The sequence below is a fragment of the Anguilla rostrata genome, chromosome 8, assembly GCF_018555375.3.
Source record: "Anguilla rostrata isolate EN2019 chromosome 8, ASM1855537v3, whole genome shotgun sequence".
NCBI lineage: Eukaryota > Metazoa > Chordata > Actinopteri > Anguilliformes > Anguillidae > Anguilla > Anguilla rostrata.
In genome coordinates, this window is record NC_057940.1 from 45235981 (window position 1) to 45257427 (window position 21447).

At 39.4% G+C, this 21447-nt stretch overlaps 1 protein-coding gene across 8 annotated transcripts in view; it reads left to right on the top strand.

Annotated features, from left to right (window-relative positions):
* The window catches only part of trps1 (trichorhinophalangeal syndrome I), a 146963-nt gene that overhangs the window by 50123 nt on the left and 75393 nt on the right, over window positions 1–21447 (top strand). For all 8 annotated transcript variants that reach the window (XM_064348432.1, XM_064348435.1, XM_064348431.1 and 5 more), the window contains one exon: window positions 5355–5997. In XM_064348432.1, coding sequence (XP_064204502.1) covers window positions 5355–5997 — 643 coding nt within the window. The remainder of the gene's footprint in view (window positions 1–5354; window positions 5998–21447) is intronic.

Here is a 21447-nt window from a genome sequence, read left to right on the forward strand (position 1 = left end):
CACGCGCTGCACTGTATGGGGTGGGGAAAAAAGAAATTGGATGACAGTCTGTAACTGAAATGAACGATGTGTGAATTTAATCAGATATGAATTGTCATTTCTACCATCAATATTTTCATTTCCCACTTCTTTTCTTTGGTTAAAGCATGAGTAATACATGAGAAAATGGTCATATCCACATTTCATTATTGCTAATGAGATTTAGTCTGGCCTTCCTTATAATGTTAAGCAAGGTAACCCTCATTCAGTAATCGTTCTTGAGAAAGTTCATTTGTGCCAGGGAAATGCCTCACATGGGCCAATTTCAAATGCCATGACTGCAGTGATGCACACTCCACCAAATTATGGGTTTTTAAGGCATACCCCATGTCTATACCTAACAGCAAGGCATACCACATGTCTATACATACAGTAAATGACAAGGCATACCCCATGTCTATACAACTCTGACAGCTTCCCACAGACCTGCAGTCATTTACTCTGTCAATAGGTTAACAGATACACACAGCCACCAGGATTTCAGTTGAAGTTTGTTAAAGTTAATTCAATTCTAAATATTAAATATCCCCAATTTATGAATTTACCTGAAATCAATTCCCAAATTCTGAATATACCCAAACCCTGATATACACACAATAAAGGCCCTGTACTTGGATTACTTTGTTTCTTCTTTACCTGCTGTTTCTTCCACAGTGTTACGCATGTTTCTTTCATGTAATTTGGACCTAGCCAGGTATTCTCAAAATGTCCATCTCTAAGGATTTAACATTAATTGATTATTAATTTGTTGGATGTCTTTTCAGCTTGTTTAGGTGAGTGCCTGCTGGCAAGTAGCCTATAAATTAAATGTAGTCGGCATATACATGATAAACATTTCCAGATTTTTAATTGTGAATGAATAACGGTTTTGCTGTTTTCAAAGTCTAACAATCACACATCTATAGACTACTTGTAGAACAATTGTGTCTGCTAAATTAGTGTAAGAATGGGTGCTTCCTTTATCTTTTACATTTGCACTCAGTGAGGTCAATGGAGGATATCACCTGCCCTTTATGCTTGCAGCGGTCTCTTTATCTGCTGATGATAAAACTTGGATATAATGATAAGTATCTGCCGATGAAGGACTCACTATTCCAGGAAGTTGTGTCCTTGTTGCTCCTACTACTCATTTAGCGAAGCACTAAATGATCTGACTTAAATTTTCATTCAGTCCCTTATAGCCTTAATTTAATTTGCATGTAATTATGTTTGTTTTCAGGGATAAAGCACTGTTGTTTATGTATTAGGCTGCTCGTCACACCATGCAACAGAAAAGTTGAATTGCTTTGTGTATAGAGAGTGCTGAAACTAATGTTGATGACCAGGATATTGACAGTGAGAGTATTTGCATGTGTGGGGAGACAAAGTGGTCTTTGCTGGCGGCTTATCAAAAACCACAGACAGGGACACACAACCAGAAGCTTCGCCACTTGAATTTGTGCTGGCAGGTTGTAGATATTGAGCAGGAACCCAAGTGTGGGAGTGAAATGCGACCGCTCCTGCTGCACACCTAGCTTTACAGGTTAATAGGCTTTGTAGCTCAGATACTGCATCTTGGTCATATCTTTTTTTCTGGGTTTTCTAATTGGAAAAAACCAGAATGCCTCATTCCGTTGAAACAGAAAAATAGCTACGGCCCATTGGAAATGTGCTCTTATCTGTCTACCTTGAGAGGCTGCAGCACAGTGACAAGCTAATTATTAGATGTCTTGTTTGCATGTACTACCCAGTTTATCAATCCTGTTCACTTCCTTTCCTCAAAAACTAGATTTAGTTTAGAGAGCAGAACAACTGTCTGTGCCTGAATCCTCTGTGCAAACCTTTGAAAAATTTTTTTTAGTGGTTATCAGATGTCCAAATAACTTGGGTTTTTTTTTTTTTTTTTGCTGTTTATTTGGCATAACCTTTTGTTCTTAACTAACATGAAAAAAGCAAACATTGTAAACAAATGTTAAAAATAACACAAGAACAGAATCCATTTAATGCTTTAAAAACATACACTGGCAGACCATCATAAAATAAAACTACATCTTAGTTGAGCCGCACATGTATATACGCTTGCAAAATTCTTTATAAAAAACAATATGAAGTTCTGAAAAAGAAGCAGATTTGCTTCCAAATGGGAAATTCCCATTTTTCTTTGTACCAACCAGCCTCAAATGGAATGAAAGAAAGATGAACTTATGATCATCTTTGCAAACAAAGGGCTTATTCACTTAACTTATATTTTTTCGCTTTTGAAAATTAAACATTTATGTATTTCTGAATTGAATCTGAGAACTGCATCTTTTGTTCAGAGTAGCTGTCCACAAACCAGATTTTTGTTATGAACCAGAACGTACATTCTGTTCAAATAACCCGTTGTAATGATATTTATTGTAATTGTATTCAGGTCTTTGTCCCTACAGTACTAAGCTCTAACATAAGAAATGTTACTGTGCTTGGATGCGGATCAAAGTCAAAGCTCTAATCTTCTTTTGGATTCCAGTAAAATAAACACCGCAAAAGTGGGCGTGGATTCTGTTTGAATGATTTGTTTTGTAGTGTTTGCATTTGTTTGGAAATTCAGTTTTATATGTTTATTTGTTTTTATAAGGGAATTCTACTCCTGTCCAGAAGGTAAGCAGGGACACATCTTAAAGGGATACTTAACTTTGAGCTTTAGTGTATGTTTTTGATTGGCCTGGCCAGTTTTTATGTACACTAAAGGATAAAAGGTTTTAAAAGTTTCTTTCTGGGTCTTCAGGGATTCATTGTCTAAAGCAAGAAAATACTATTCCAGTCCGCCTAATTCCCAGGCAGCATGTTATGTCTCCAGAGGTTGTACATGTATTGTTTTCCGTGATTATTCTTTTAAAGAAAGAAAGAACAAAAAATATTTCTGAAATTGAGGCAGTTTCTTAGATCAGCATTACTACACTCTACTTCATGGGAGTGAAGAGCATGCACTCCTTGAGAACTGTAAATGGTAAATGGACTGCATTTATGTAGCGCTTTTATCCAAAGCGCTTTACAATTGATGCCTCTCATTCATCCATTCACACACATACTCACACACCAACAGTGAAAGGCTGTCATGCAAGGTACCAGTCAGCTCGTTGGGAGCAATTAGGGGTTAGGTGTCTTGCTCAGGGGCAGTTCGACACGCCCAGGGCAGGGGATCGAACTGGCATCCCTCCGACAGCCAAACAACCGGTCTTACCTCCTGAGCTATGTCGCCCCATAACTGTAAAGGAAAGAAGTATCTACACACTATAAAGTCTGGAAATTTTTATAAAATTCATCTTATTATATGTAAAGCCCCTGGAACAAAGTATTGCTTTACAAGCTGCTTTTATTTGAAGTGTATTTTCTTGCTTTAGACAATGAACCTCTGAATGCCCTGATATCCATCATTGTAAAGGCAGCAGGTCATCATAAACTTCTGTAAGTATATAAATATATTAATTTCACACAAAAACTGTCTGATGCAATTGAGAATGAACACTAAAACTGAAATAAAAAACTCTAGTAAGTGAATTGTCCCTTTAATTGTCATTGGCAATCATAAATCAGATTTTGACACTCCATGAACAATGCTTCTCTGTTTTTACTTCACATGTTGTGGAAATTATTGCTAATATCCTTGTAATATCCGTGCAGATTTAGTCAGGATGAAGAAATTGCAATTTCTCTTATTTTATAATATTCTGAACGGCTCACACGTATCATTTTCCATTGTGATTCACAGTACATAAGGATTTGACTGTGATAATAAGATGGCAATAGCATATGATATAAAACAACTGGAAGAAGAGGAAATGACACATTCTCATTATAGGGATTGAGAGTAGTACAAATTCATTAATATTCAAGTCTTTTTTCATGCTTCAGAAAAAACCCTTTTTGCTCACAGCAGCTAGAGACAGGCATAAGAATGGAATCTTTGGTAGCCCAAGTTCAGGGCCAAAGTATTTGAAAAGATGGTCTTATGTTTGGCGGGTCTTATGTTTCTCAAAGGTCCTTTGAAAGGTGAATCATTCTTTTGCCACGAAACCAATTTATTTCACAGTTTTATCAAGGAAATTATTAATTATATATTAACATATAAATAACATACTGTATTTCTGTAGTCTACGGTATATTTTTCAGATTTCACAGTTCTGTACAGTTCCTAGTTCAAAGACACAGGAACAGTGCACCACAGGGGTTTACAGCCTTTCTTAACTAATTTCTTTGCAACCCCAACACAATGATGATATAAAATGAGAGCCCACTTTTTTAAGGCTATATTGGGGGCATATTAGTTGAGTGAGGTTTGTTCGGCAAAAATGCACATTTCACCTGGGTATTTAGCATGTTACCTGCTCATTGCAGCCTACAATTTAAAAGCAGTTCAGATGGAGGCAAGACATGTAGTGCAATCCATAGATTGGAGGTCTCGTGAGTGATATACACTCATCTGCCACTTTATTAGGTACTTGCTAGTACTGAGTGTGGTCTTCTGCTGCTGTAGCCCATCTGCTTCAAGGTTCGATGTGTTGTGTATTCAGAGATGCTCTTCTGCATACCTCGGTTGTAACGAGTGGTTATTTGAGTTACTGTTGCCTTTCTATCAGCTCAAACCAGTCTGGCAATTCTCCTCTGACCTCTGCCATCAACAAGGCATTTTCGCCCAGAGAACTGCCACTCACTGGATATTTTCTCTTTTTTGGACCATTCTCTGTAAACCCTAGAGATGGTTGTGCGTGAAAATCCCAGCATTTTCTGAAATAGTCAAACCAGCCCGTCTGGAGCCAACAACCAAAAAGTCAACAACGTTCAAAGTCACTTAAATCACCTTTCTTCCCCATTCTGATGCTTGGTTTGAACTTCAGCAGATCGTCTTGACCATGTCTACATGCCTAAATGCATTGAGTTGCTGCCACGTGATTGGCTGATTAGATATTTGCGTTAACGAGCAGTTGAACAGGTGTACCTAATAAAGTGACCGGTGAGTATATATCGTGAATCCCCTGTGCTGCTGAGGTTTCAGTCCTCTGCCATGACACTTTCAGCATTTCTCTGTAAGCCTCGATGCTTTCTCCCTGTCTGAATGAATGAAAATGAGAAAGGAGGGCGTCCTGTCCACACCAAAGGGAATTTAGCTTAAGCTATGTAACTCAATAAAGCATATGCGCATACATATTTGTCTCATTTACTTGGTTTGTATTTACATTTATGAACACATTTTTAAAAAATTGTTTCTATTATGAATTCCATGTCTGTTTCTGTTGTTTGTGTGTGTGTGTGTGTATGTGTGTTCACTGACTCCTTTCCCCACTGTGATTCTGCAGGAGAGTACATGGCTGTTGTCGTTGCCGCCACTGCAGCTTCACAGCAGCTGACACTGCCGCCCTACTGGAGCACTTCAACTCTGCACACTGCCAGGACCCTTTGGACTCCTGCTCTTCCCCCACAAATGGCTGCTCTGTTCCCTCCAACATAAGCATCAAGGAAGAGACTAAAGGCGACCTGAAGCTATACAGCCTGGTGCCACCAGAGGCCCGGCCTGTGGAGGTGGGGGTCGGCGTGGAGGGGGTGAAGAGGGAGGCCCTTGATGAGAAGGAGCCGCTCAGGGAGAAGGTCTGGGGGGAGGCTGCTGGTGTTGGAGGAGGTGGGGGAGTGGAGCAGGCACGTGGTCTGCTGTGGGTGCCCAAGGAAAGGGCAGTGGATATCTTGAGGGGAAGTCCTCTGCCATACAGCCAGGGCACCTTAGGCCTTCTCAACGCGGTCGCCGTCTCTCAGGAGCCTCACCAGCAGAAGACCCCTATGCTCAGGGACTCCCCTGGTCTGGTGTTCGGCCTTGGCACGGACAGCAAGGGCTTCATGCAGGGGGCGCCCCCAAGTGGAACGGAGAAGGCCAGTCAAATGACGCAGCAATACAGCACCACAACAGACAGCAAGTCCAACAAGGAGGAGTCGCAGTCACTTTTACGGGTAAGAAATTTTCCCCAATTTTTGCAAAGGTATTTCCCTTTTATTTTTAGGCCTGTTGTTTGTGTTCTCAGTAGCATTGATGAGCAGAACTTTGGTTTTGTACTGCTTTCAACATACTGCACGGTGATGTTTAACGCCATTCAAGAATCTGCTGGAGTAGTTTTGATTATGGAGTGTACGAAACCAGAAGTGTCTGTCCATGATAAAAACAATTCAGTTGTGCTTCTCAAAGTGTAGCTTTGAGGCTGCCACAGAAGAGTCTATTTTTCATCCCATCAAGGTATTTCAGACTTTATTTGCACACATTCCATAAAACGTAAAAGTTATGGGAAAAAAGTTTTCAGGTGGTTCTCTTGCATTGTTTTAATGAGCTTCAAAAACATTGTAAGAACTAATATTGAAATGCACCACAACCTGGGCAGCAAAGGAACCATACCAAATAAAAAATGTAAAAAGAAATAATAAAAGTCTTCTCTAAGAAAATGAATCCCAGCTTTATGGTAATAACCTTTTTTTTTTTTTTTTTGAAAGCTTGTACTTTTATTTCAAGATTGTGATGTCTCAGTAGGCTTTGAGTGCTGGGCACTGAACCACTTAAGTTGCTTTGGCCATAGAGATAGTGATCCTCAGTGTGTCTGAATCATGCTCGTCCTGGTTCCTTGGGCTCTGGACATAACCAGCTTACATGCACTGCCATTTTCTAGAAGGGCTTCAAAAGCCTGTCTCTCTAAGCCTCCGCATATGAGATGCTAGTTAATAAATAAACAATATGATGAAGAAAGGACAGATTAGTGATTTAATGAACCTAGGAACCATAATTTTTTCATGCAGTGAGCAACAGAAGAAGACTAAACAAGAATAATTCATCATTTAAAGTGAACTTGCTAGTCCAAACTGGTATTAGTGTTACCTAATACCTATCTTCCCTAAAAAGCAGCCACAATCGGTTGCAATGCAAACAATGTAATTTTGTGGGCCTGTGCCATTATACTCTTGCTAGCCACAGGTTTCTTAGTAATAAATGCAGGTGTGTGTCTGGGTTTTTCAATATGCCTTGCAGTAAGCTCCTTTTTGGCATTTTGAAGTGTTTTTAATATATTGCTTGATTTTGTCTTAGTTTTAAGACCTATAATTGACCACCTCATTGAATTCCCCTAAATTTTTTCCCCATGTTGTGAAATTGTTTGAAAATCTTACACCTGTTGGCCCTGCCTACAGAGAATGAGCTACCACACCCCCACCCGTTTTCCACAAACCCAATCATGAACGCACGTCAATGTTTTGGCAAGCAGGATTACAGATTGACAGCTACACTATACATTTAAGAAATAAAGCAGGTAAACTTTCAGACAAGTTTTACTCAAACACTACAATTGACAGTGATGGCTAACTATTATATGGCTAGCCAATTTTATAAGGACCGCTGATATCATAACTTATGCCAGGCTCTAGACCCATTCGAGACTCGCTGGCTTAAGGCTGCATGATATATTTGTTCCACTATCAGATTTGGTGATCAAAGCATCATACATCCTGAGGCATCTTGGATGACAGACAGGTCACACTGAGTTTAAGTGACTGAACTGCAGGTGGCAAGCAGGGTTCTAGCCAGTTCTAGAAAATGTGATCTATCTGACTGGCAATGTTGAAAAATGTCTTCTTACCTTGAAAAGTCCCTGAGCTGCAGGTATAGAAATGTGTTACCACAGCAGTACAATTATATCGAGAAATACCATCTTTGGAAAAAATGGCTATATGCTGTCACTCCATTTAGATCAAACCTAACATGAATCAAAAAAAGAATTGTCAATCACTCGCTCTGTATGTTTATAATGCCATCATAAACAAAGTGAGTCTCAGCCATGTTTTTCGCTTAATGAAACTGACTGCACAGACAAAGATGTTACTATTGATAGATCATTGCAAATGCATGGACATAGCACATTATTCGTGAACTCCACTCAGTGCCAGAAGTACCCCAAACACAAAGAATTCATCCTAGTTCAAGTAAGCTTCATTTACAGTATTCATGCCTCTTTGTATATAAAGATACCACATTGCATTGTCCACTCCTAAATCTTTTGGACCTGCTCAAGTGTCTGAACTGTTTGTTCTGGTCGGGATTAACATTGCAGGGAAATTGACAGCAACTCCATGAGGCAATATGTGCTGTACATATGCTTCATGAGCATCTTGCATTGTGGAATGTTATGGGTTTGGGGCTTCTAAACAAATTCTCACTGACCGAGTAGACAAATTCAGGAATAAGGTGCTGTCCTATTATGCATTTTAAATGATTACTCAATAATGTCTTTGCCTGTGCCATCAGTCTCACTAATTAATTTTATGATATCATGTGATACGGTAACTACTTGCAAAACCAGTTTTAGGCTGAAGGAAATTTTGACATGGTTTACCCTACAAAGTTTTATAAGCACACTAATATGGCATACTTTCTGAAAAAAAGAAGTGTACTTGATTTACCTTTGAACAATTATACATTTCAGGAAAGTATACTTAGGCTTATAGCTACTTGAACTTTTTTGCAACCTTTAGTACATCAGGTATACTCAAAGTTGCTTTGAAAATAGAATTGGCCTCAGTTAAGTCAAGATCACGGTTGGTGTTTTATATATGTTGTTGGATTAAAAAAGACTGCAGTCTTCAGTTTGATACACTGGGCAAGTTTCTCATTTGGACTGAATCAGAGTTCATTACATGTGTTTAGTTCTTAAAGATTGAGTTGTGTTCCCCTGTCTCAGCTGCATAACAAAATTAATTCAACTGAAAACAATCAAAACAAGTGCTTGGGCTGTTGGCTCTGGTCCACAGTAGAGAACTGACATTGAGAGGTATATTGTGTAGATGTGTCTTTATCAGTTGAACAATTCAAGCCAGTCAAGAGTTCAAGCCAGCTTTGGCATTGGTCCCATTTGTCCATCTTAAATTCTGGGAGATACTGATGGGCGTTGGAGACAGGTGCAGTGGAGATCGTGGTTTAGTCATTAGTCAAGGCGTGCCGAGAATGTGAGATTCAGGGCGGAGGTGGAGATTATATTATGACTTTCAGGAAATGTTGAATCAGATTTTGGGCAGCGCAGAAAGGTTGAGGTTTCTATGTCCTCCGTCACAATATTTTTAAAGTTACCAGGATCGTGGCAATGATTCATGGCTAGAAAAAATAAAAGCATGCAGAGCCGGGAGGGGTGTAAAAGTGAAAGAACCTGAAAGCCAGATTTGCGTTCAGATGATCTGGAGGCATATTGCACACAAAGTGTTGCGAAACACAGTGTTTTGAAACAAACGCAGTCTGTGCTATACATTTTTGTGAAGATGCAGGTTCAGGTTAAAAACCAATCAATAAATAAATACATTTCATGAATGCTTGGATCAGTGGTATCCCAGGAGGCTTTCTGCTGTCAGGTGCAGCATTTTGATTCTTCTGAATCAGTTTAAAGGAGAAGATGCTATTCTGGGAAAAACAAAATGTCTCCCCACCACAAAAAAACTCCCTTCCCCTAAATTTAGCTAAGAAGTGTTCACTGTGATTTTCCCTTCCCTGATATAATACTGATATCATACTATGATGTTGATATAGCAGACATTGGTGGGGTCCTGGATTGTCGTGACGGCACTCAGATTTTTCCCAGAAGCACATGGCGTGGCCTGTCATGGCGATAATGGGCTGTGACATCCTCGCTGCCCCAGGAGCCTGTTGTCTTTCTTCAGATGTGTGACCTCCTCATTAGCGCAGGCATAATCGCCTGTGTGCAGCATGTGTGCAGCTGAGGCCAGCCCTGCGTGAACGAAGATCTGCACTGTAGCCATGAGAAGTCCCAATATAATATGGAGAATGGATACAGATTGTTATTAGATTCAACTGGTACCAGCAACCAGGATACTGCTCATCAGTCTTTTCCCTGCCTCTGGAGACTTTATTCTCTGCCTGGCATTCACTTACTAGGCCCTGTGCACAAAATGTATTCCTGTTATTCCTCCAAATTAAACAATTTATGCTAATAGTTGTTGTTAAAATAGAATGAGTAACTCTGCAGTAACTTGCTTGTATTACAGCCTTGGCACTGGACACATGACACATGAATGTTCAAGCAACAAACTGTAGCAGAAAGAATTGAGGGCATCATCCTGTATTACCTTGTATTTAACCTGGTACCTTCTCTGAGAGTTATATAAACATACTTTTATAAAGTGCCACAACTAATACAAAAATAAAATATGCTCACATTGGAAAAAAAAATGATGCATTATGGAACCAGGGACATTTCTGATATGTTTAATGTTTTAAACAATAAAATGTTCATTGGTGTTTTTAAAGTAAAAGAAAACAATTTAACGAATACTAATATAAAGTGGTAGTATGTAAAAAATTAAAAATTGGTAGTATGACTGTCCAATTCCACTGAGAGCCATTTTACAACACTGCAGTCTGCCTGTACCTGAATACTGCGATTTGGGACAACAGTACACATAACCACTCTTTCAATAAATATTCAGAGTGCTAATTTCTGGTTTCATGCACTTGCACAATCCTGCATTGAGCTTTTCTCTGCACAGTTTTTGTTGGATTCTCAAGACATACAATAAATAAATAAATTCTCTTGAAATTGTTCTGCTTGCATGTAGAACATTTTTTGCTTTCTTGTAATCAATAATTCTTTTGTAAGATGGAAATAGTCAGGGAAAAGGGAATCACTGAAAGAGCTGCTCTTTCAGCACTCCCACTTCACAGGGTCCTCTGGGAGGGGGCCTCCATGACTTTCTGTCGTTCTGGGTAGCCCACTCAGAATGCTGGTGGTAGAGTCCCCCAACAGAGATTGGAAAAAAAAAAAAAAAGCAAAACGCTTCTGAACGTATTAGACCTGGGTCAAAATGAATTGGAATTGATTTAATTTGCTGCAAAGCTGTGCCCAAGCTTACTAGTCCTAGGTTTGCCCAGGGATTTTTCCGTAACGTTTCCAGTGTGTTGATTGCCATGACACACTGTTTGCCTTTTTCTGTCTCACACACGCCACACACATGTGCGCGTGCACACATACACACAAACATCTTTCCATAGCTCCAGCTCATTTATGTATGCCCAAATAAATGTCTTTGTCTACCAGCAATAAACTGCTGCATTAAAACCCATCAACCACAATGTTAGCGCCCCAGTCGGCTAAAGTCATTGTGAGCCTCTGGAGTAAGCACAGCTTTGCTCTGAAAGCTGACAGCAGCAGCCAGAGCTACTTTGAACCATTTCACCTATTTTCCCCATCTCTGCTCTTAAAAAATGTCTCATCAGTTTACATTGTATTTCTCATTTTCATACTAATATGTTTATTCTTTATTTTGGTCAGTTTGCGTTTTAGCAGGACTCTGCATGTACTTCCCGGGAAGGTACTGGGCATACAACTTGCATGAATAGTTTTTTGTGGGAATCATATATAATTTGGACACATGGTTATTTTATGAGTGGTTGTAAAGAAATTCTGATTACCAATTCTGTGGTAGCAATGTACTTGCCAGGGTAACATGTATTCATCTCTTAGTTTTATAGGCAGCTGAAATAATTCTCCAAGCTCTGGTGGACAATGTTGTATATAATCTCTTGTCCCTGTCTCCAGCATATTTTGCCACAGAATTATTGTGCTGTCATTTCCATATATATTCTGCATACTGCATTTTCTTCATCCTAAAGCCATTGTGCGTTTTGTTTTAGAATGTAAATTATTTTCAGAAGAAGAAAAATGTTGGTTTAAGGTCTGCATTTTACATCTATTGATCTTAATCATCTTCTCTCATCTGTGTCAATGCCTGGCAGCTTCAGAGCTAAATAAAACAGTCCCTTTGATGTGAGCTGTGATACCAGAGCAGATAATATACATCTCTTAATTATTTGAATCTATTGTTGAACTTGTATTGAGCAAAGAATTAAGGGATGAAAGCCATGGCTAAAATAATCTGGCTAGATCAATTTATTTTCTGCAGAAGTAACAAGACTGAATTTGAAATATTTGAATATGTTGTGCCTTTATTTTAATTATTTAATTAATTAAGGCAATTTACAGCTCACTTCACACTGAAAGCTGGCTTACCTCAACTGCCACGAATCTGTAACACCCTCTTGGTTAATGTCTATACTTCTATATGTTAATGTTAAATTTTAATGGAATCATGGTGTTAAGATTATGGTAATGTGTTTCAATACTATGCCAACCCCCCACCAAAAGTCCTGATTCGTTAAAATGTGTGCAGTCTGTGTGCAATGTAGAGCACGCTGATACAGATTGTGTACAGGGGCTAATTAAGGTGCCTCTTTCTCATTAGATAGGCCTGATGTGACAAGTCATGCTCAGAAGATACTGTGACACCTTGTTTTGGACACCAGCAACTGGAGCAAAATGTTGAAATATGATTTAACCAGCTTGCAAAAAGGCTGTAATGAGAACAGGTGTCTGTGTTTACTCAGGGCCTGTAGGTGAACTGTAGAAGAGAGGCCTTATTCTCCAGTATTAAGAAAGATGGAAAACGAAAACAAACAAGACCCAGCCATGTACCACAGTAGCTAAATATATAGCCTTCTGCTATAACATCATGTTCTAGTCGAACACATTTATGTAGTTAGAAGAAGGCACAGACCGAGAACATCAATAATGTAAAAGTGCCTGCACAGTGACAGAGCCATATACCTCTTCTGTTGAGAGTTTTCTGTCCCTGCAGAAGTTTGTGGCAAAACATCTTTCTTTTAAAATGCATTAAAGAAGCTAACATTGACTGAGACCGGTTCTGTCACACAATTTTGAGGGACTGGTCTAATGCTCTGTTTACAGAAAGGAAGATGCTGCAAACCTGCATGGTGCATTGGGACCTTGAGCTGGCAAAATTTATGCGCAGACTCTATAACGGAAATGAGGGTTGTCACTGTGGCACATATCAGGGACTGAGACTGGGGGAGTTGCGGGAGAGCAGTGTCGCAGGTGCCAGCGTGGTGTGCAGTCGTGGGTAAACAGATGGCACTCTGCCGGGGGCGGCGGGCACAATCCAGCACAAGTGAACAAGTGTTGGGAAGCTGCACGGCAGCTCAGCTGTTTCTGCATGCTTGGGCCACTGGCCTTGCAACACTGGTGTTGCTGCCTCCACAGAATCACGGTTTCCACTGTTTTCTGATCAATATCTCTTAATTCCATTTTTTTAAATTACGATTTTATTACATTTTATAGATTTTTTAAAAATTAAATATTTAGTAAAACATTATTATTATTATTATTATTATGATTAGACTAAATATAGCTGCAAGCGGTGATTATGCAGTGAGCCTGTAGTATTCTAGATGAAGAGGTTTCAAATCTCTGGAAATAATTTTATGGGAATTTCTCTGTAGCACCACCATATGGTTTGATTGAGCCAGTGCTACAGGGCTGGCCTCCTGATTTAGTTATTGGTACACAAGGAGGCAGATATGAAATGAAATTAAACTTGCCATAGTTTACATTTTCATATTTTATGTGAGTTTAACCTGCTGAATTCCACTGTATCCAAAGGATTTCCAGGGTCAGATATAGCCTATCATTACCTTTCCTGCATTACACTTAGCCTATGTGGTGTGATGATAGTATCTCTGGAGAAAGGAAGTGATTAAAATGACTTTGTTTCTTCAAGAAAGGCTGGTGCCGTTGGGATGCAGCATGTTAAAAATCACAATCACAGCAATTAAATGTAATGTTGACAGAGCTGCTAGGAAGAAACATTTTATGAAGCCAAAACACAAAAAGAAGAAGTGGGAATTTGTCATACTTAACCACAGTGGCACATTATCTGTAGACATGTAAGAGAAAAAAAAACTTAACTGGAACAGTCCTCATAGTGAGTCTGGTGCTAAAAAGGTGATTCAGGCTGAGAAGGCTGGAGAACTTTTTTTTCTTTGGGGTTCATTTACATCTTTTGATCTTAGTGCCCTTATTAGAACTGATGGAAAGTGTCATAAGTATACTTGGCTTTCTCTAAGTGAAGTCATATGCATAGTTAAAATAGGCCTCCCAGCATGATACAGATACAATGGTTATACCTATGCTTAAGTTCATTCATATCATTTTGCATGTTATCAATTACGTGCTTGCACATTAGCCATTAAGATTTTTCTTTAAAATGTTTTTTTAAGACTATTTTAAAGTAAATGTGTCCACTTAGAATCAGACAACGACATACCCATATTTTCCCAGTCTGCTCTCTTTAGTTTTAAATGACGTTAAAGAGTCCAGTTCCCTTAATTTATTGACTTTCTCCTTTCTTCATTTTCATAAACATCAATATACAGTTAGTTTGTCATTAACATATACTTTATATTATCATATATCTATGAATACAATTTTTTAAAAAGAGAGAGAGAAATCTGGTCCCAAAAATCTGATCAAAGTGCAATTCCTCTCTGTGACTTTGTCCTAGATAGTCACTGGGTCAGACTGATCCTGGTGATCTGTTGAGAAAGTGGGCTGATTGCCAGGGCCCGACTCTGTCCCAGCGATAATTAAAGGAAAAGAACTCGCCACTGACCATAGGACAGTAAAAATACACCATGGATATACCCAGCAGCTTCTGTAGTTTCATAAATTGGAAGCGGATTTATCTTGTACCCAGCCTTTGTCCAGCAGGGATTGATTTCCTTCATGGCCCTCTCCCAGCAGCCTTTTCTGCGGGGATGAGGCCTCTTAGCATACATATGGCTACTGCAGGTGAGGTTCTCCAAAAATCAGAAACAGTCCAGCTCAGACAGCTCACCCCTCTGGTCATGGGTCTATATTTATATGAATCTGGCATGTTAGAGTGTTGGGTGGAGGTTGGATGGTGTTATTGTCAGAGCCATTTCCCTTTCCTTATTTTACCGTCACTTCTGTGATGTCGTCCAACTGCATTATCAGTCATATACTACTCTGGCTTGGTTGTTTCTCTTGAGCCTTTTCCAGCTGACTCATTCCCATTGATTTATGTCAATGCCTGTCATTTCTTCAATGAATGGCGGTTTTCCATTGAATGACAAAAAGCAGAAAGGGAAAAATCACACTAGGAGAGTAAAACTAAATAAAGAATATTTCTGTTGTTCAAATGTCAATGTAATGCCTGTGGAAGAGGTCCGCTTTGTCCATTTGGATAATGCACCACAAAGTGTAGAGGATGAGGAAGATGTTGAATTTTAGCCATGGACAAGCCCAAACAGAAGTGTCTGGCATGAGCTGTTTTTCAGGGAGGCTGGCTGAGCCAGTCCTTGAAGACTGTTGCCTTGTCCTGCAGAAACCAATGGGTTTTCTTCCTCCCGTCAGGAAGAATGTCAAGTTTAATAAGATCCGCAAAATAGCGGGCTGGGCGTACCATTTAACCCTTTTGACCCGTTGCCTCTTGCAATGCTGTTGTGGGCCTTCCTTTGTGTTGGATTTAGGGTCATGCAGGGCGCGAATGGCTACCGACCATGCCCTACCCCCATTCCCGCCCCTGTGTCTGAGAGGACAGAACATGTCATATGTTCACTGGCTCAGTCTGTTTAAATGGCCACTGAACATCAATTGAAACAATTGTGGAGGAGCGGGGAATGGTTTGCAAGGGGCTCTGAAGTGGTCTCTCTCTCTCTCTCTCTCTCTCTCTCTCTTTGACAATAGCAATGGAAATACAGTGACAGCTCTGCTATAATGCAGTACTCCTGTGGGCCTCTTCAATCAAACACTGTTATCCCTCTTTCACTCAAGTCTTTGCTGCTGATTAAGGGTATTTGTGTGTGTGTGTTTTTTTATTTATTTAATTTTATTAATTGTGGTGGCTTTTGGTTGCCTTTGTATGTGTCCATCTGCATAATATATGTGTTCGGGCAGAGAAGATGCTTCTCCCTCTCCATGAGTTTTTATGCACTAGTGATTTCATCCAGAATTGATATAGCTAGAGTCATCACCAGGAGTGAAATATCATCTGCATCTCCTGGAGCCATGTGAAATCAGAACATCCTGTTTTGCATCATGCCTGCATACATAAGATTCTCAACAGTTCTCCTGTGCTTTCATCTTGTGATTACACCCAGTAAAAGAAAGGATAGTCTCATCTGAGACGCCAGAATGTTAAATCAAAAGCAGTCATTAATAATGCTGGTATTGATTGTATGGGCATGTTTCTGCTGGCCCCCGATCCTTCCCTCGTGGGACCTGGCAAGCTGTGATGAAAAAGTGATGGGTGCCAAGTGGCTTTGCAGTGCGCTGATTAGATTGTGACTTGAGTGCAGTGTTGTGCGATCGCGCTTCTGTTAATGCAGTCCTCCAGAACACTCCAGTCTGTCAACAAAGCTTCAGTATGCAGCAATAAATTTTCTCAAGTGCCACACATTGTAAGATGACATTATCCAGAGCATCGCTCTTGTCACAATAGCATCACAGTAGCACCCCCTCCCCCAACATGTGCCCCAGTCCATCTGACATCATCCAGCCCTGACACGTGTGCTCAGATTGTATACCCATCTCTTCTCAGTTTATTCCTATTATGCTTTTGTGACGTGTGTGTGTGTGTGTGTGTGTGTGTGTGTGAGAGAGAGAGAGAGAGAGCGAGAGAGAGAGAGAATGATTTATGGCTAACAGTCATCTGTTGAAACAGCAGAGACAGGAAATGGCAAACTTTCCTCCACAACCTGCAGCTGAATTTCATAGCAGAGTGCCACATATTATGGGCACCAAAGAAAAAAACTTTAGTAGTTACCCCTGTTGGTCGTGGCTAAGCCTGGAGATGATGATGACTTCACCAGAGGAGGAATACAGTGGGCCATTTCAGAAAATTTCCAGGGCATATTTATTTTTTTTGCCTGTGAAGTGATGGGAAAATTGACTGCAGCAGAAACAAACCAACACCCCTGCCAGGCAGGCAAAAGAGAGGGGGAGGTGATGCTCTGCCAGGATGAGAAACATTTGTGGCTTTGCATGGGTGGCGGGATGGAAAAGATCCCTCACAATGTACATTTTGTGAAGTTCTGACATCATCGTACTGAGCACAGGCATACTTCCTTTGAGCAATGCTGTTTTTTTTTATTTATTTTTTATGAGCCACATAGTGTTCTGTATGCTCTTTTTATATAGTACACATACTTTATGTCTTCTCTGAACCTTTTTGGCCATCATCATCATCATCATTATTAGGGGACAAGCACCAAAGGCTCAGAAGATTTTCAAAATGGGGAAATTCACTAAAAATTACAGTTTTTCATATGTACTTGATACTTGCTAGGCTGACTAAGCACCTCATTAGGAATATTCATATGTATTACCTTTGCATATGCAAATATATTTGTGACTGAGTAATTGGCCCCCTTAATTGCTGCTTGTAGGTAAATGTATTATTAGTATAGATGTAGTAGTTGTTGTAGTAGTTGGGCATCAAGCTTTTTATTTGAATTAACTTTTTATTAGAAGTTTTCTGCTGAATTGAATGAATACAGCAGAAATATTAATTAACATGCATGGAAGATAGATCAGTATCAGGTGCTGTGGTCTGTGCAAATCCACGCCTCTTTCTCCCAGTTTTGCTCATGCAAATCTTCATGAAGCTCAATTATTAAGAGATGCTTATGTGTTTCTCAGTAGTTTTTGTTTAGAGGAAAAATTTGTTTCATTGAAGGCACTTCCAGAAGGAAGGATGAATTGTTTCCATATGGACCATAATTAGTCCTTTTTAGCATAGCTGTTTTTATGCTTTAGTTCTATATTGAAGAAAACTGCATGATTCATAAAATAAAATTGGCACCTATACAAATATCACGGGTAAACAAATCCTCTAGAAGTTTTTTATCTCCCTTTTGTAATGGTGGTGGGGGGAGGGCTCTAATTACATTGAATGTTGATGTGTCAGCATTGGGGAAATGTAAATATTGGTTGATCTTTGGACATTATTATGCATGCTGTATGCCGTGTCTATGTCCTGCCTCCTGTCTGTCTGGTCTTACGTGCCCTTCTGTGGATGATTGATTGCTACTTGCTTTGAATCACAGAACCTTTTCTAGCCTCATTTATATTTACACCATATATATATATATATATATATATATATATATATATATATATATATATAAATACACACACACACACACACACACACACTCAGTGTCCACTTTATTAAATACACCAGCTCTGGGTAGGACCCCCTTTTGCCTCCAGAACAACAAAATGCATGCATGGATTTGCAGCATAGATTCAACAAGGTGCTGGAAGCATTCTTTAGTGACTTTGGTCCATGCCATACGGCCATGCATTCATGCTTTCAACCTCCTGTTCCACCTCATCCCAACAGTGCTCTATTGGATATTGGGACTGTGCAGGCCATTGGAGTAAACTGAAGTCACTGTCATGTTTGGCGAAAAGAGCATGAATCTATTGAGCCGTCCTGACTTGACTGTTAGTAGTGGTACAGACTGAGGGTGGTTGCGTAATGGTGTGGGGAATGTTTTCTTGGCATGCCTTAAGCCCCTTATTAACAACTGATCATCATTTGAATGACACAGCATAGCTAAGCATTTTTGCTGAACATTTTCATCCCTTTATGACCCCAGTCTACCATTTTTTAAGTTGATACTTCCAGCAGGATAATGTGTCATGTCACAAAGCATGCATAATCTCAAGCTGGTTTCATGAACATGATCGTGATTTCAGTTTACTGCAATGCCCTGCACAAGCCATGCAATATTCAGGCTGACCTGGAGACAAAAGGCGGTCTTTCCTGGTATTACAATTCTGTGCAAAAGTCAAAGACTCCCCTTTCATTTATTCAATTTCCAGTCAAATCAGCCATTCACTGAAATATTTTTTTTCAGTGTCAGACAATTATGCAGGAAACATATATATTTAACAGAGGATTACAGAGAATCCTCCCCCAGTACATATAGTATCAAATCTATCAGTATTTGTCCTCTCATTCTTTTGTGCACCCCACTACCACTTTAAGTCTTCCATCCTTCCGATCAACTAACGAGTTACAGCTGTGTCCTCCCAACAAAAGTTACAGAAAGTGTCAATGATGTTATGTTAGAACATAGTTGCCTTGCAGATTTCTTTGTCATATGCATATAAAATTGGTGAAGGAGATATTTATGATGAGATTAGATATAATTCAACTGCATGAAGAAGGTGAAAGTCAAAGTAAAATAAGTGAAATAACAAGTGTTTCCAAAACTGGAAGTTGGACTCCCAACAGCCCTGCAACTGGTAGTCCACCAAAATATCACCATCACAAAGACAGTACTTGAAGATTTTTGCGATAGGTCAATAATCAAGCTCCACTTTTGCTTCCGAACTGAAGTCCACTGGTGTTTCTCTTAGTCCTTCCACTGTAAACTCAATGCTATGTGCCTGAATGTCTGTGTAGCTTTCAAAAAGCCACTAATGAGAAAAGGAAATAAACAAAAGAGATGAAAATTGCATTCATACTCCAAAACTGGACACCTGGGTGGTGGAGTTTATGGGCCGATGAGTCTAAATTTGAGATTTTTGAAAATAAGAGAAAGCAGTATGTACACTGCCAGAGCACTGAAAGAAACATGTCTACAGCCATCAGTTAAGCATGGTGCAGGATCAGTGCAAGTTTGGGGTTGTATAACAAAATCTGAAGTTGGTGATTTGGTTTTGATTGAAGGCATCATGAATACTAGGACTAGGTGTTTGTCACAGAAAATGTTGGCTGAAGTCCTGACTCAGTTATGCCAAAGTTGTTGAAAATCACAGAAAACTGGAAAAAAGCAAAAGTTGAGTTTAAAATAAAAAATAAAAATATTAACAAGTGCTTGAAGTTTTAAAAAGAAAAATCAACGGGCAGTAACCGACTCCAGGGAACAAATAGCCTACGCTGGTGCATTTAATTGCTTAATGTGGTCCATCATGGAAAGAAAGAGCATGCTGGCTGTAATTTAATATAACGTAATAGAGCATGCTCAAATTCCATTACTGAAATAAAACACGGGTACAGGTCTGCTTTTATCTTTTTACAGTTTTTTTTGATACACCATGTTGTGCAAACCGCTAGGTTTGGTCTTTGATGGAGTGCATCTTATCACTGAATGTTACCGTAATGGGGGAAGGAGCGCTGAGCATCGACATTGTTGACAGGGGCCATAAAACATCTGATTCCAACTACTAACAAGGATGGGAATCTTGATCCCAGCACAAATCTGTATAGAACACTTTGTTTTCCCAGTATTTGGCGATATTGTTAAAATTTGCAGGCCTATACAAATAGCACTGTAGGCTACATTAATGTTGACAGTTACCACCCAATACTGCTGAAAAAATCACAGAAATTGTAGAAATTCCTCAAATGGTAAAAATCACTGAAGCCTTATTCATGAATGCTAATAAATACAACAAATCTTAACATATCATGCAATGCCGTCTGGACAGAGTTTTATAGTCCAGATGCCAAAATCATTCTACAGCAAGATAATGACCCCAAGCCCACTCAACTTGAGTCCAGTCCTCAACATCACTGAATGTGTTTGGGATTACTTGGATCGAGAGAAGCAGAAAATGCAACTTCTAAGACTGACCTGGAGGTGGACCCTTGCAGATCTCCAAAAAACTTCAAGCATGTCTCCGTAAACAAATTGAAGCTGTAATAAAGGCAAAGGGTGGACTCACTAAATACTGAAAGATTTGATATTGTGCACTTTGTCAAAATGTGTAATATTCTGTGTAATTAATTTTACTTTTAAGTTATCTTTGCTGCATTATTTTCTGAAAATAAAACTTGCATTTAATGGCTGTTTTCACTGGGGAGTAAATGAAGGGCGGTTTTTGCACAATACTGTAGATAGGTGTACCTAAATATGTGGCCACTGTGTATATACACACAATTATTTTTGTTTATTTTTTAAACATTAGTGTACTATCCATGTATCTTGCATTGCTGAGCAGAATGTGAGCCTGAGACCTACTGCATAAAGACAATCTTAGATGCCTAGATGAAGTCCTTACCAAGCTGATATTAAAAAAAATAAAAATAAAAAAAACATATACCCTTGCCATCCCCCCCCCCCCCGCCGCCTTTTTTTCCACGGAACTTTTTGGTACATATGACACGATGGTAAAATATTTTTTTGCAGTTGAATACTCGCTTTTATATGCAACCAAATATGAGTATTCATGAAATGAATCAAATGAGAGGGCTCATGCTGGACTGTGACGAGTGTCACTTTAAATCGCATCTCTGCGTTAAACAGCGCTCTCTCAAATGAGAACGGCTCCCTCTCAGCCCCTGCCAGAAATGGACAGGTGGACCCAATAATGGGAGAATGAAATTGGACTCCAAACCAAGTTATTTATGAGTTGGAAATTTTAGAGGGAAAAAATGTATATATTTCCACCTCGCAGTGTAATTTCAGCATTTATTTAAATTGTAGTTTTGATTTGGTGAACAAAGAGCATGGTGCGTTACATGTTTGAATGC